The 14,135-nt window shown below is 42.9% G+C and overlaps 1 protein-coding gene across 1 annotated transcript in view; it reads left to right on the top strand.

Moving 5' to 3' along the window:
* The first annotated feature begins 2,216 nt into the window (after positions 1 to 2,216).
* Positions 2,217 to 14,135, top strand: part of LOC131284245 (neuropeptides capa receptor) — a 28,296-nt gene continuing 16,377 nt past the window's right edge. The window contains exons 1-2 of the mRNA XM_058313099.1: positions 2,217 to 2,543; positions 6,936 to 7,086. Of these exons, the coding sequence (XP_058169082.1) occupies positions 2,217 to 2,543; positions 6,936 to 7,086 (478 nt within the window). The remainder of the gene's footprint in view (positions 2,544 to 6,935; positions 7,087 to 14,135) is intronic.

Raw genomic sequence — 14,135 nt, 5'->3', positions numbered from 1 at the left:
TCAGCAAAGAAATTCATTTTCCAACGCATTCAAAATTCTTTAGAAGAATTTAGAATCAACAGGAAGCGATAGAAAATTACAAAATATAAAGTTTTTTCAAAGCTTCATTGTTAAATATTAAGGGTTTGTATTGGAACCGTTTATTTGCTCTTACGGAAGATGGAAGAAAAATGTTTCTATATCTATTTGTCGTTTCTTGTATTTGATTAATGTTTCTATTTCACCCAACTGTGCTCGTTTTTCGTTTTGCATTAGGCTATTCCTACTGTGAAAATAGACAAAAGATGCTTGTGAACAAATTCGATTTACATGAAAATGGAAAATGACTCTTAATTATAAGGTTATTCTGCAATTCAATACAAAAAGTATGCAAATATCATGAAAAAAGGTTGAATTTGTACAAATCGAGACAAGTTTCTGTACAACACTTTGTAAATTGATTCACTATAAGCATTTTCGAAATGAAATCTCTTAAATCTGAGCAATAAGTATATGCAGTAGATACATTTTAAGCAGGGAAAGCCTGAAGTAAATTTATTCCACTTGCATCCGCCACGACGTCCTACTGTGCGTTAATGCGGCGCTAGTGGTGATAGCAGGAAAAACAACCCCGGCGGAAACTAGCCGCACCCAGACCCGCCACCTTTCCGGAATCCCTTGTCAAATAGCCCCCGGGGAAGGTGGGGGTGGTTGTTGGTGGACATCAAAGGGGGAGAGGGGGGTAAGATAATAGACAACCACGCAGCTTCACACGTTGCCAAAGTAAACTTTACCGAGCGGACGCCAATGGCTGACACCTAAGCTTCGGCAGAGGCCGTGACGCGTTTCGCCCGGGCGGTGGACGGATTTGCTGAAGGGAAAACGAAGTGTATCTCCACCGAACGGGTGGATGATAAAAATGGGAGCATCCAAGAGCTAACGAGATGGTTCACTACTGCAATAGTATCTCGTTCCCGTCTTTTTTTTCCCTAGTCTTCGCGTTGGAGCTGGTTGGACAGCCTTTGTCTTATCTTGATGACGACCAAGCGCTTACGATGGAAGGGAGATGAATATTGAAGATTTTCTTATGATGGCGAGGCAACTCACCGTCATCCTTCACCGTCGATGGCGTCTGCAAGCTTCATTGGCATGAGACGTCTGCCTGCAGCTCGTGCAATGTGCTAAATGAGCGTAATGTAGCCGTTGATGTCGTGGTTTTATTTGATTCATTTCTTTCGTGACCTCTCTATGATCTCTTTCTCTCTCTATCTCTCTATCTCTCTCTGCCGCTCTATCAGGCCATTCGTAATGCAGCCCATCGTCCTTAGGATAGCCATCTTACCGAAGCAGGAAAATAGTGTGCAAATGTGTTTGCCTATCTTTCAGACGCAAATCTTCTTTTCCATCGCGTGGAGCTTCCTTCGAAGCTACTTACTTTGGGGCGTTCGAGTGTGAGAAAATAAAGCCACTTAGAAAAAAAAGGGGCGAAGTGAAGCAAGGGGTACATAAGGTGGAAGGTGTGAAAAAGTGCAGCAGTTTTTGGTGCAATGCCATATGCGACACAGTGTGACGAAATGCAATTGACACTTTATTAGGTGTCGACGGTGTGAGATAGCAAAAATGGTACGTGGCAGTCATTCGCGCAAGAGCACCTGCGTTCGGGTGGACTTTGAAGGTGTTGGGAGAAGTGTAGAAAAATAGAAAGAAATAAATGAAAAAATACGTGCCCAAACACTTCACGTAGATAAAAATATACCGTTGTGTGGGGGGATTCTATAAACTTTTGGGTGTGTTATTGCCCTCCAGTGCAGATGAAGAACTGAGGCGGAGTGTTAAATTACGTTCGCTAATTGAGGCGTGCAGCGATTCCCCCCAACTCCCCGCAGGTTGTGTTCGATGGTCCAGTTTTGTTTTCTTTATCCTGCTATTTGATATCACTGGATGCAGCCTAATTGCGTCCCCCGGGGAGAAGCTCCTGATGCGCGTTGATTGTTGCTTGCGAAGCGCCCTCACCAACGATGTCGACACTGATGAGGGCCGTGGTTCATCGTGCGTGACGCGCGTTAAGGTATCGTAAATTAGTGCTCCACGGAAAAGAAAAAAAAGAAAAGACCCCTCCGGAAAAGCAGATCGAGTGAGGAATCCCGCGGCCATGCGAAAGCGTCCACCGGGGCGGCGTTCTCGGTAAAGGCCGGGTGGAACCTAAGGTGCGGACCATCGGTCGACTCGTTGCCGCCATGGAGGGGCTGGAAAATGCGAGTTCCCTGGTGTGGCCCTCGGTGGCCACTGCCTCGTCCGTCCCTTCGATCGGGCTGCTCCCGGAGGGTCCGTACGAGACCGTTCCGACCGGGTCGACGATGTCGCTGGAGGTGCTGCTCGGCGTGACGGTGGGGCTGGTGGGCGCGGGCAATGGAAGCGGCGCACCGGAGAACGACTCGCTCACCGATCTCTTCCCCCCGCCCAACCCGTGCGATCCCTTCAATGTCAACTTCAACTGTTCCATCGCCGCGTTCCTGGAGTACGCGCGCGGACCGCAGCAGATGCCGCTTTTCACCGCGCTGTTGGTAAGTGTAGCGAGTTTCCTTTGAAATTTCCTCCACCCTCCTCATTAATAGCCAATTCCGATTAGTATCGCCTTAATTACGGTAAAAATACACGCGACCCAAGACGTCTGCCAGACGCCCGGGGAAAGGGACACAGTGGACGAGAAAAGAAAATACCAAAGTCCCTGCCATCTAGCCAGATCAGCTTACAATTTATCTCTCTGTATCACTTGCGGAACCAAAGCACGGCACGAGGCAAATACCAACCCAATTTTAGCCTGCGTGCGTCCGCGAGCAACTTCCGACCGGAACCACTTTTGCTGTTCCCTTCCGAGTTCGCCGCCTGCTTGGGTCTCTCGTGACAAAACGCTATGGAAATAATCTGATTACGAAAGAAATCTTCCTCCAACGGCGAAGTTTCGAGTGGAGAACGGAACGCCCCCAGCAGGCGTCCGTTTTCCTTTTGGGGTGGTAAAACCAAATTAAACAGGAAAAAGAATGGAGCAAAAAACCCAACAAAAAAAAACACGCGACATGGTATCGCTAAGACCGGAGCCTTGGTTGACAAAGTTTTTAATAGCTTTCCAAATGAGTTCGAATTAGTTTTGAACCAGTTTGGGATGAGCCGCATGTGGAACTGAGAGAAAAAAAAAAGGAAATTTAACCGGACAAACACAATCTCGAGAAGTGAAGTCTAGAAAAATTTACGCATGAAACTCTTCAGGTGTGCTTGTTGATGGCTGTTTTATAGAGAGTGGTTTCGCTTTCGACTTTTCTAGCGGCGGGTTGAAAGGAAAATGGATACTTCGTATGTACGTTTTCCCCACTTTCACTCGACCCAACAGGATTTTTATCGCGTAGAAAGGAAAACACCATCACCGACGGCGGGCCGGGCGGTGGCTTTTAGCATACGCCAACATACTTCCACCACCTGCTTGGATGATTGCCCTGCCGGGAGCACTAGAGGACACGACCTTTCACTGCGCATTGTTCACAAAAACGCATCGAACGGAACGTTCCAGTCGAATGGCGGTAATTTTAAATGACTTCCGAACACGATGCTCACTGGGAAGCTGTTTGTTTTCCAGCACATGTGCGAGAATCGCGCGTAGGGGGAGCTTTGGCCGGTGAACGCAAACAGCCAGCCACAGTCGAAGGTAATAAAATGATCGTTTGTGGTTTGCGAATTGCGAAAGTTTGATACAGGCCCGAAAGGGAAGGGATGGGTAGCTGGATGTGCGGCTGGACGGTAATGGTTTGGTTCGTATTTGCACTTAAGCGGATTTCGTCCGTTTGCCTCCCTTGGTTTCGGGCTTAATGTAGAAGTTATGAAAAGCTGGCTTGGCGGTGTTTTCCATCGCGAAGCGCAATGGTACAATGGTTTTCAGGTGAGTTTTTTGTTCCAGTTTTTTTGCATTATTAGAAGCTTATGCTGTTTGGATCTAACATTTGTTGAGAGGAGTATTTCAAATCTGAATAAAGTAATGAAATTTCACGTCGATGAGTGGGTGAAGAAATTACAATTTAAAAACGAGAAATAGATCTTATTTCATAATTTTTATGTCGCTTGAAGCTTATTGAAGAATGACAGATTGGCAAAGTACTGGAAATACCTAGTTAATTTAATGATCTGTTTTGATCTTCATTCATCACCTTATTTTGTTTTATGCAAAGAATTAAAATTACCTAAAAGCTGTACAGAAACTATTGAAGAACGAAACACATGTAGAATGAACGAAACACATGTGAACAATTGTAGAACGAAAAAAGAGTTGCAAATGGATTATTGGAATGGAAATTGATAAGAATTATGAAGGATATATGTTAAATCATTGAAAACTATTTCGCTTGTGAATTTTGCTTTATTTTCATTCAATTTAGTTCATCTAATATAGAATATATCGAAACTTGTGGATATCAGTTTCCGTTGGCGATTTAATGATTCGATTGTGATTGTGGTCGATTCTGCGGTGCAATCAAAATGGACGAGAAAATAGTCGCTGCAATGTTTTCCTTCCACCCTAGCGAAGGTGGAAAAACTTTTCCAACCCAACACCGGACTCAGCACAATTGCTGCATAATTGGCTTTGATTCCATTTTGTGCGAGTGTCCTGCGAACCGCACGGCGAAATCGTTGGGACATCTCCCTTCGAGGGGAAACTGTGTGCGCTGAAAACGGGAGAGTGTGGTTTCACAGTGAATGTTCTCGGAATTAACAAGCTCACGCAAAGGTGTGGTCAATGTGCGGTAAATACCGGAGTAAGGTATACATTCCCGGTAAAGCGTAAGGACCGGTTGAGAGTGCCAGTGCAATGCATCAATACACATAAATTATGAAACGGAAACAATTAAAGCTAACCGAAGCTGCGCATATGTTGGTCGCTAGTTAGTGTGAAGTTATTGATGCGAAACAGATCAACTAATGATGATCGACTGTAGTGGTGCAGGTGTTATGGAAACTGGAGCCTCAGTGGTATATTATCGCAGTGTATGGTCCTTACAACAATCGGGTAACGTTTGCTTGAAGCTCCCGGGTGGGATAGGTATGCCGACGCTTTGGTTTCCGTCTCTCTTGAAAATAGTGGCCATAACCCAACAATGTGCCGGTCAGATTTATTAGGGAGTTGTTGGTCCGTTATCGGATGAAGCTAGAACTTGTTGTTGACGATAGATAGTGTTATCGTACGACCTCCTACACAGCATCCAGTGGAGAAGAGTTGCCACTGATCTAACGCAATAATAAACGCTCTAGGTAGTAACATTGGTATACTAACTGACGATGTGAAACCAAACTTTTATAAAACTACTTAACAGCTTTAAGAAATAAATAAAAAACATTTTAAAAACGTTTTTGAAACCCCTCATTAAAATCGTAGTTTGTATACTGCATGTAAATTTTAATTTAAATGACGAAAATTTATTTCAAAATTCATCCTACGATATCTAAAAGTTAAAGGGGTGAGTAAGAGAAAACAATCATAGTTTTCAAACATCAATCATCGTGCGAGCATGAGCTTCCAAAATCTGGCACTTTTCCGTATATCATTGCATATCGCTCTTTTACTGCTGTTGGCCATGATTGCACGCTAGACTCACGGTCAACACTCTGTAACAAACCGATCCGGTTCGCATGTGTGTAAAAGTTTCTCCCATGCATCATAAGGGCGATCAGATTTCCGGGTTTTTCCTGCCGTAACTTTTTAATTGGTAAAGTTACGGCTTCTCGAATTCCTTTGGTCGTGAAGCGGAGCAGCTTGTGGTTTTCCTCCGAGACAACTTGCTCAGGTGTGGAAAAACAATTCATGGAACTCGTAACAACACTGCCTGTCAACTCAAACGTTTGTCACCATATGATCCTGATAAATAACTGTGGTGTTTGGGGTCGGCTTCATATTGTCGGGTTTCGAATTCTTTCAAAACCTATGTTGTGAATTTTGAATTGCAATTGTGTTTTATTATACTATTTTTAAGAAAACAATAAAACAACGGCAACCATTTTTCTACTTCAATATTCGTTTATTTTATTTAACCGGATAGCTTAAAGAAAATTATCTTTTGCAAAAGCCAGAAGTTCTTTTATAAATATCTTGCTTAAAGAAAACCGAGTAAAATTGACTTCAAACTTGAAGACCAGCTGTTTAGTTGAACTTCACAAAATTGATATAATTTATTTAACTCCTTTTATATTTGCCCTAGGAAATTATGCCATACTTTAATTTTATGATCTGTTTTAATGACGCAAACTTTCGACGAAAACCCTTTTGCTCCACGAAAAGCTCCACCATCGGGACGTCGGGCTATCGCTTGAAGTTTTATATTGCCCGGCGTTGCGAAAGCGCCCGACTGTAAGACATGCCACGGGTAAAAGTTTTGCACCAATTGGCACCAATCGTCGTAGCTGTGATTAATTCTCGATTCAATTACCACTCCGTGCGCATTTTTCCCTGGCCGTACCGGAGCGTTTCTTTGAAGACTGGCAGAAACTAATTTTCCCCCAGACGCCACAACCTGGTGGAGTGGCACTCGGAAGGAGTTTTGGTACTTCACGGTGTGCGTGATGGGCTGCGAGGAAGAAACGGCGAGCGCTTTTTCATCCGTTTGGGCGAGTTAGTGTTTTAGTTTCCTTTGCCCGGCACAAATGGCGTCGCGGGAATTGAGCAAAGTGTAATAAACAGGAAGTTTTGTCAACCCGTTCGCAGGTTTACTTTGCCGAGTTGGCAATAGTTTAACGGTTTCAATTTGTCTTTTGATTTCTTTAATAACTTCCTTCGTCTGCTAATTTCGTGGAAATTTTGATAGGATTCAACTTTGACTGTAAATTCGTCTTGAAAAACAAAACCATACTTTTAAAACATATTTCCAAAGGATTGGCCGTACTGACTCTGTTCTCTTTCTCTCCCTCTTTCTCACCAGGTGACGATCCTGTTCGTGGGCATCCTGGTAACCGGGGTGATAGGAAACTTGATCGTTTGCCTCGTAATCGTGCGTCATCCATCGATGCGTACCGCCACCAACTATTACCTGTTCAGCTTGGCCGTTTCGGATCTCATATTTCTCCTGCTAGGTAAGGCAAGACTGCTGGATCCGATCGACGCCATTTGCGATTACATGATTACTTCGTCGGAAGCATAAGAGCGAACCAATCAATTAACATAGAATCACCAATATTGCGCGGGACGGTGTTTTTCCGAGTAATTGAAATTTTTTTATAATTCAAACAAAGAAGGGATCCAAAGGCGATCCCTTTTCAATAAAGTCACCCACGCGAATGAACCTCCGTCCGATTTCATGCTCACTTTGCTTATTCAAGCGGCTAACAAATTGGATTTTTACGAGATTGGGATCGAAACGGGTTGCGCTTTCAGACGTATGAATAACTGAATTAATTTTTGCCTACACTGCATAATAAAAACGCTACGATACTGAGGGTTCGATAGCTAAGGACTAAGTACTTTATTCAACGTCCGATTGTTGATCTATTGCGGCGTGATTGACAGGGTTCATTATATTATTCATGAAGCACCGAAATAATCGAAAAATAATTAGAAATGAAATAAAGCGCAACGCACGGAATCATCGAACCAGTTGAATTCGAATGATTTTTCTGTTTTATCAATACGTCTATCAACTATACGACATTGGAAGAAAATTTATCGATACTTTATCGAAAATTGGCTTGACGTGGAACTGAGTGTTCGTGATAAAAAGTCCTTTGACGTTTCTTTATAATGGTGAATTAAAATAGAACACACATTGAGGTGTGCTTGAATTTTAAAAGCAGTATAAACTGGTTGTTAATCTTGCTTGTGCACATTTTCACATTGTACATAACTCGCGATCATCAGGGAATAAAAACTAACAGACCCTCGTCAACGTGAGTTATGCTTCACCAGCCGTGATCTCTGCCCGAACCATAACATTCCCTCACCGGTTGGCATGGTTTACTTTTCCGGGTCTTTCGTATGACCCTATACAGCTACACCGGAACGGCAGCTTTAAAACAGCAACAGACATCAACAAGGACAAATTGAAGGCCGACGCTAGTAACACCGTCGGGAAAGTTACAACCATCCGGATTTGGCGAAAAACATGTGCCCAAAATCCTTGGGGTGCCGGAAAAAAACCATTCCTTTCTGGTCCGGTTTCAACGAAAGCATAAAACCGTGCCACTAAGCCATAAAGGCGAGCAAAAGCCGGACAGACCGGGATCGAGTGCAAATATTTTTATTTTTCCGGGCTTTCACCGTTGGCCCTTGATGTCCTTGAATATGACGAGCGGTTTGTTGTAGGGGGCCGATAATAAAGAGCGTTTTTTCTCGCAAATATGTCAACAGATTGGTGGAAGAGATTGTACTGTTATTCAATACATGTTTGCGACTTCCATCTTCGCCTATTGGACACAAGAATAATTTTCGAAACATTTACACAGAAGATAAAGCCGCACTGAACGGTCCGAACCAAGTCGTTGTCAAAATTGATTCTTTTCTGCTTTGCCAGACCTAAGGCAGACTCGAGAAAAGGATCAAGCTTAAATAAGAAAAGCAGATGTTTTTTTAGCGATTCTTTTGATAGGAGAAAAATATGCTTCTTTCCAGGTCTCAAAAACATCTTTGTTTACCACCACACTTTGCGTCCTTGTTGGCGCTAGACATTAGGTTTCAATCATTCATCAGTCAGCAAAAAGGAAAGCAAAGCACAATTCAATGGCAGAGGTAGTATTTAGAAGCCACAACCCCGGTCGCCAATTGAAGCTGTATGTAACTTGGAGAGAAAGAAGTTAGACTCCGTTCCGGTGAAAGTAATTCTGTTTTATTTCCCATGAAATTTCCTGCAGCGGAGACAATGAGAAAACTTGTTTTTCGTTCGCACTTGCTCTATTATTTTTGGGTTTCGTTTCATTGAAGTTCACCACAATGTTGAGATTCAACTTATAGTTGTTAGTGGAATGTTATGAGGCAAACCACTTTCACTAATTAAACATTAAATGTCGAAAGGTAGACGTTCGCGATTTTTTGGTCTAAATTATGCCACAAAATTAATTAACCGAAACCACAATTGAAACGACAATGGTCAGATGTTTACCTGGAATCCAGGATACGTGACACTACCAAGAGTTCATTGTACTGGGGATGGTCTACCAAAACCTTACATTCACCAAGGATCTTCTTGTATTTTTAATCCGCAAAATCTCTTCTGCTTTTTCAAACTAAATTTTTGTGAAGCAATAACAAATTGAAAAATGGGTTCTTAAACAGCAAAGTCGAAAAATGACTGTAAGCTATTCGCTAAGAATTGTTTGTATTCTAATAGCACAAGATCAAACAATGTGCAAAACCTAACGCTTAGCTGGAAAACCCATTTCAGTTTCATTTGGCTTCGTTAAAACAGGATTGAAATTACTTGCACCAGCTGGAGCCTAAATCCTTAATCGGGTTTTCGTAACCCTGCTAATAGTCCGGACTGCTTAGGACGAAAACTTTTGCTATAATTAATTTGTTTCCTAACTTAACACTGCTCGGGAGGGCCTAAAGCTGCAAAGTTAGCGTAGCTGTTACAGAGACACCGTCCTAGACGAGCACCTGGGATCTTAGAGAGCACAGCTGGTCTCTTTGAAAGCCTTACCGGACGACCCCCAAGTCTGTCATCGAAACATTGATGATACCGATAATGAGATTGCTCACTTTGCTGAGTAAAAAGGGTTCCTTCAAAGTGGGCGTCGTTCGCGTAGGGATCGACGAGCGTCCTTTCTGAACGGCACATTCTCTTCATCGGATGACCATAATTGATCACGTTCGTTCGTTCGTTTGTACGTTCGTTCGTTCGTGCCGAACCCGAACCAAGCTGGAAAAGACCGAGAAATTCGTACAGATGGCTCGCAAAGGAACCACCTAGCCCGTAGTCTATCTCGAGTTCATTAGTGTCACATCGTAGGCCGTTGGGCTTCCGTAGCCTATTTGTGTATACTTCCATGCGTGTGGACGTTTCGGTTCGGTCAATAAAATTATCTTTTCGACTGAGCAACACGCCGCATCGTCTCGAAGAACCGAAAAGAGCGTCCCAAATGTTTGTCCAAGAAAAAGCGTGCAGTCAGATTGACCGAAGGATGTGCGTTTCTGTCGTGAACCACGTACGTCCGGTCGTCAAACGTTCTCTGAATATGTAAGCGGAAATTGTACTGTGATTACTGATCGACAAGGACGATTGGTGGAAGGCAAATCACTGCCCAAAGGTATCTTAAGTAATGTAGGTCTGGCCGTGTTTTGTGTGCAAGTGGATTCTACGAGCTTGAAGGCTACGTTAAAAACTAAATAATACGACGGACGGAGCACGTGTAGTTGCCCCTTTCGTGGATAGGACGAGTGAAAATAATTTGGGTAGCTTTTCCATGTTGATTGATGCTTCTAATGAGTACTGGCACGCTATAAGAAACTAAAACTGGGTTTCGAATAACATTGAGGAGCTATCACCTTGAAGTGACATAGTTTAACCCTGCCACCTTTGTACGAAATGCTGCCAACCAAAGATTCCAACCAAACAACACCTCACCGTATGGACTAGATTCATCAAATTCAACGTATTTTCATTTGATCTTTACGATAAAATCGTGTTAATAGCTAAGCGAAATACATTTTCTTTGAAATCTCAACTTCACACACCATTTTGCGGGATTATCACACAAAACTTCGGGGAAATGACGACTTAAACCGAGTCTGTACGGCTCTCGTTTCCAAAGAATGATCTTTTTAAATGAAAGACTTTCAATCAATGTTGAGAAGGCATCTTGAGATCTTCTCCTCGTTCGAATTTTTCATTTCCCTTTTTATGTATTAACGGATTTTTAGTCAAGCGTCAATTCTGAATTGAATCCTTGAAAGTAATCCAGGCAACAATACGCCATACAGGAGCGTAGCGTGAACGCGCACTCAACAGGTCTTACTTTTCCCTAGTATTTCCCCGTTAATACTTCACACATTTCAATTATAGCACTCCAATGACAGCGTTAGGCAGTTCCTTAAACGAACCAGCTGAAAGAGAATAATCTTTAAATTGAGTAGAATTCCGCTTTTCATCGATGCTCTTGGGCGTAGCGACTCGTGCGCCGCTTCTGTTGTACCGTGTTTCGGGGTTTGAAGATTTCAATTTCATCCTTCCACTTATACCACAAGGGCCGGAAAATTACGTATCGGTAGCGTTTGTCTAGGCACGGGAGTGTGTGCAAAATCTTGGCACAAACGTATACACACACATACACACAAACACCCTCTCTCTCAACCTCGTGCCGCCAACAACACTTTGTCCCGTGGCACTGAAAGTAAGATTTCTTGCACAGCGTCGTACCACTTTCAATTTTAATTGGAAGAAAATGGAGAAGCGCACCCTAAGGAGCGGAAAATATACGGGAAGCGGTGTGCGTCTTGAGCAGATCCCGACCGTGGACCTCAACGTGGGCATCGGATCCTTCGGCGAACGTTCCTTTGGTGACCGAATGAGATTTCTTTCCCTTTCGCTTTCGGTTTCGTAAGGCTCGAGAATGGAGGAAACGGGCTCACAAAAAGGAAAGCAAAAAAAGACAAAAAACATGAGAAAATTGTGGTTGAATGCGTAAGGGTTGGAATGGATTTTTGACAGGATTCCTCCACTTGACTTCTGGATTCGCTGTTGTTCTCAGGCGCCTCGAGGATGTACTGTGAGCAGGACAACTGACATGAACTCGGTACGTGGTTCAGATTTTACCAACCCGAGCTTTCTTCTCCATTCCCCTGGGAGACTCTCAGGTCCAGCACTTGGAGTTACTCTCGGCCACCGACATTCAGCTTGCGTGGAAACGCTACAGAAACCCAACGGTTTCTGTACGGGCACGGGCAAAGACAAACTTTACTTGGACATTAAGACTTTGATGCACTTACGAAGTGAACGACACTTGGTACACACACGTGCGCTGAAAGAAGTGCTGCGGAACGGGGCACATAACGATGCGAAAGTCTATCTAGTTCACAACTCTCTTTTACCACAGGCTGCCAGAAGCGACCCTCGTGCTGCTGTTAACTCAGGCATAGCATAAGGTCAGGCGATGGCAAAGCAAAAGTTTTCACCGGACCGGATGAAGAGAATAAATCCACCGGTAATTGGCGCTCACGATGCTGCGGTGGCAACGGTTCACAGGATGGAACCTAATTGTGTAAATTGTTGGATGGAGTGCAAAATAACTAACCGGAGGAAAAGTGAGCATCGAGCTTGAGTAATGTCACTTTGTAGGTAATAAATTGTTTGGAATTGTTTGATTCTTTGTTCACCTGGTGTTCATTGGGATAGATTTAAAAAGATGCCAATCTAGATATTTCCCCGAATGAAAACAATTTTAGAACCAAAAATTGACTTAAGTCTTTGCATGTTGTGGGGCTTGTTCATTCAAACAATATTAAATTCACAATACTCTACCTTAATTTTCTTCGACTCACTAGAATGAATAATAATATCAAGCAATATGTCCATAAAAATAAGTATCGCATGAAGTCGCATGTCCTGAACACAAAAATCCATTTTTTGTGAAACAATGAAAAAGTTTGTCATTTAACCAAACTTTAGTTAATTAGAAGCCCACTGGGAGTGGACGGACGAAGGCAAACAAGTTGCTACAAGAGTAACCACCGTACACACAATGCCGGAACTTGGAAAAACTTTCCCTTTTTTCCAAAGCACGAGGCATCGGTTTCAAACCAACGTGAAACGTATGGTGAAAGGGAGATTTATGGTTGATGCTTTTACACAAGCGGATGCAAAAATAAAAATAAAACATGAAGAAGGAAACACGATCCGCGAGCGTACCTTTTTCATACGAAGCACGCACACTTGCAGACACGCGTCCTATTAACGAAGTACCGGGCGCCTCCATCGGAAGCGGTGGGCGTACAGTTTCATGTTTTGCCTGTTGTTTGCTTATTTTTCGGCGCAAAACGAAATTCAGTTTTACTTTCCTAAGAAATAAGTTTATGTTTGAACAAAGCTCCCTCGGCTTCGAACATTGTTCAACATTTTTTCCGGTTAAACCTAAAGTTTGTTCATCAAAATTGATTAGTTTATATTAGCGGATCGTTTAAATGTTTCATGTTTGTTGTTGATATTATTACAAAACTCTTTAGTGTCTCAAAAAGTAATAAATTTGTTTATCATAATAAAAGCAGTTCCTTTAAAAACAAAAATGTCGCCCGCACAAATCTGGCCTCTTCCTTTGGCAAGCATCTTGACATGTTTTTTCATAGGCTAGAACAATGAATTTTCTTGCGCGTGGGTTCTATGGTAAATGAAACGTAACAAAGAATACCAGTCGCTGTCGGCATACTGATTTTGTGGCCCAAAAACATCGGCCAGTCGGTACATATGTATTGGAACATCCCCATTTCTCCGGTGTTTACTGTCTTTACAGACACGAGTTTCTATCTCGGCCGGATTATATGGAGTAAGTATTCGTGCGGGCGCCAGTAGAATTTAATGTTGATAACTTGATCCTTCTGATTGAATACGCTTACTGCATGATACCCACTGGCTTACACGGGTGGCTTTAATAAGCAATGGCGACGAAAAATATCCCATGGTTGCAGGACATCCAATGTCTCTAAATGTGTACAATATAACATAGGGTTCACAGAAAAGTTGAATAAAATTAGTGTCTTTAACCGTGTCCTGCACGGATGCCCGTTAATAAATTCAAACATATCGTCAGGCACGTGTTCGGTATGGATGGTATTCCATTACGATTCGAATGAAAATAACAAATAAACCATATGCCAAAAAACAAGCATCCTGCGAAAGTTCATCATCACAAACCTCGACATTGTCAAGGCGGTTGAGCACAGTCATGCATATTTCAATAACAAACACCCCACTACAGCATCCCCGGGCAGCATCGTTTCCAGTGCCGTGCATGTATAAATAATCATCCCGCCAGGAGATGATGGTTGTCGTATAAGAGCTTTATGTTATTGAATATCTGTCGCCGGATATTGGAAACAGTTGTCAGGCGCTTCTCCGAAGCGTGATGTTTCAACTCTGGAACCCCCAAATCTTCTTGCTCGTGGGCACAGGATGCTTTCACTTCCTGATGAAAGTATGAAT

This window comes from Anopheles ziemanni, chromosome 3 (assembly GCF_943734765.1).
Source record: "Anopheles ziemanni chromosome 3, idAnoZiCoDA_A2_x.2, whole genome shotgun sequence".
Lineage (NCBI taxonomy): Eukaryota > Metazoa > Arthropoda > Insecta > Diptera > Culicidae > Anopheles > Anopheles ziemanni.
The sequence above is the reverse complement of the archived record's forward strand: the minus strand, read 5'-3'. Positions and strand labels throughout refer to the sequence as shown.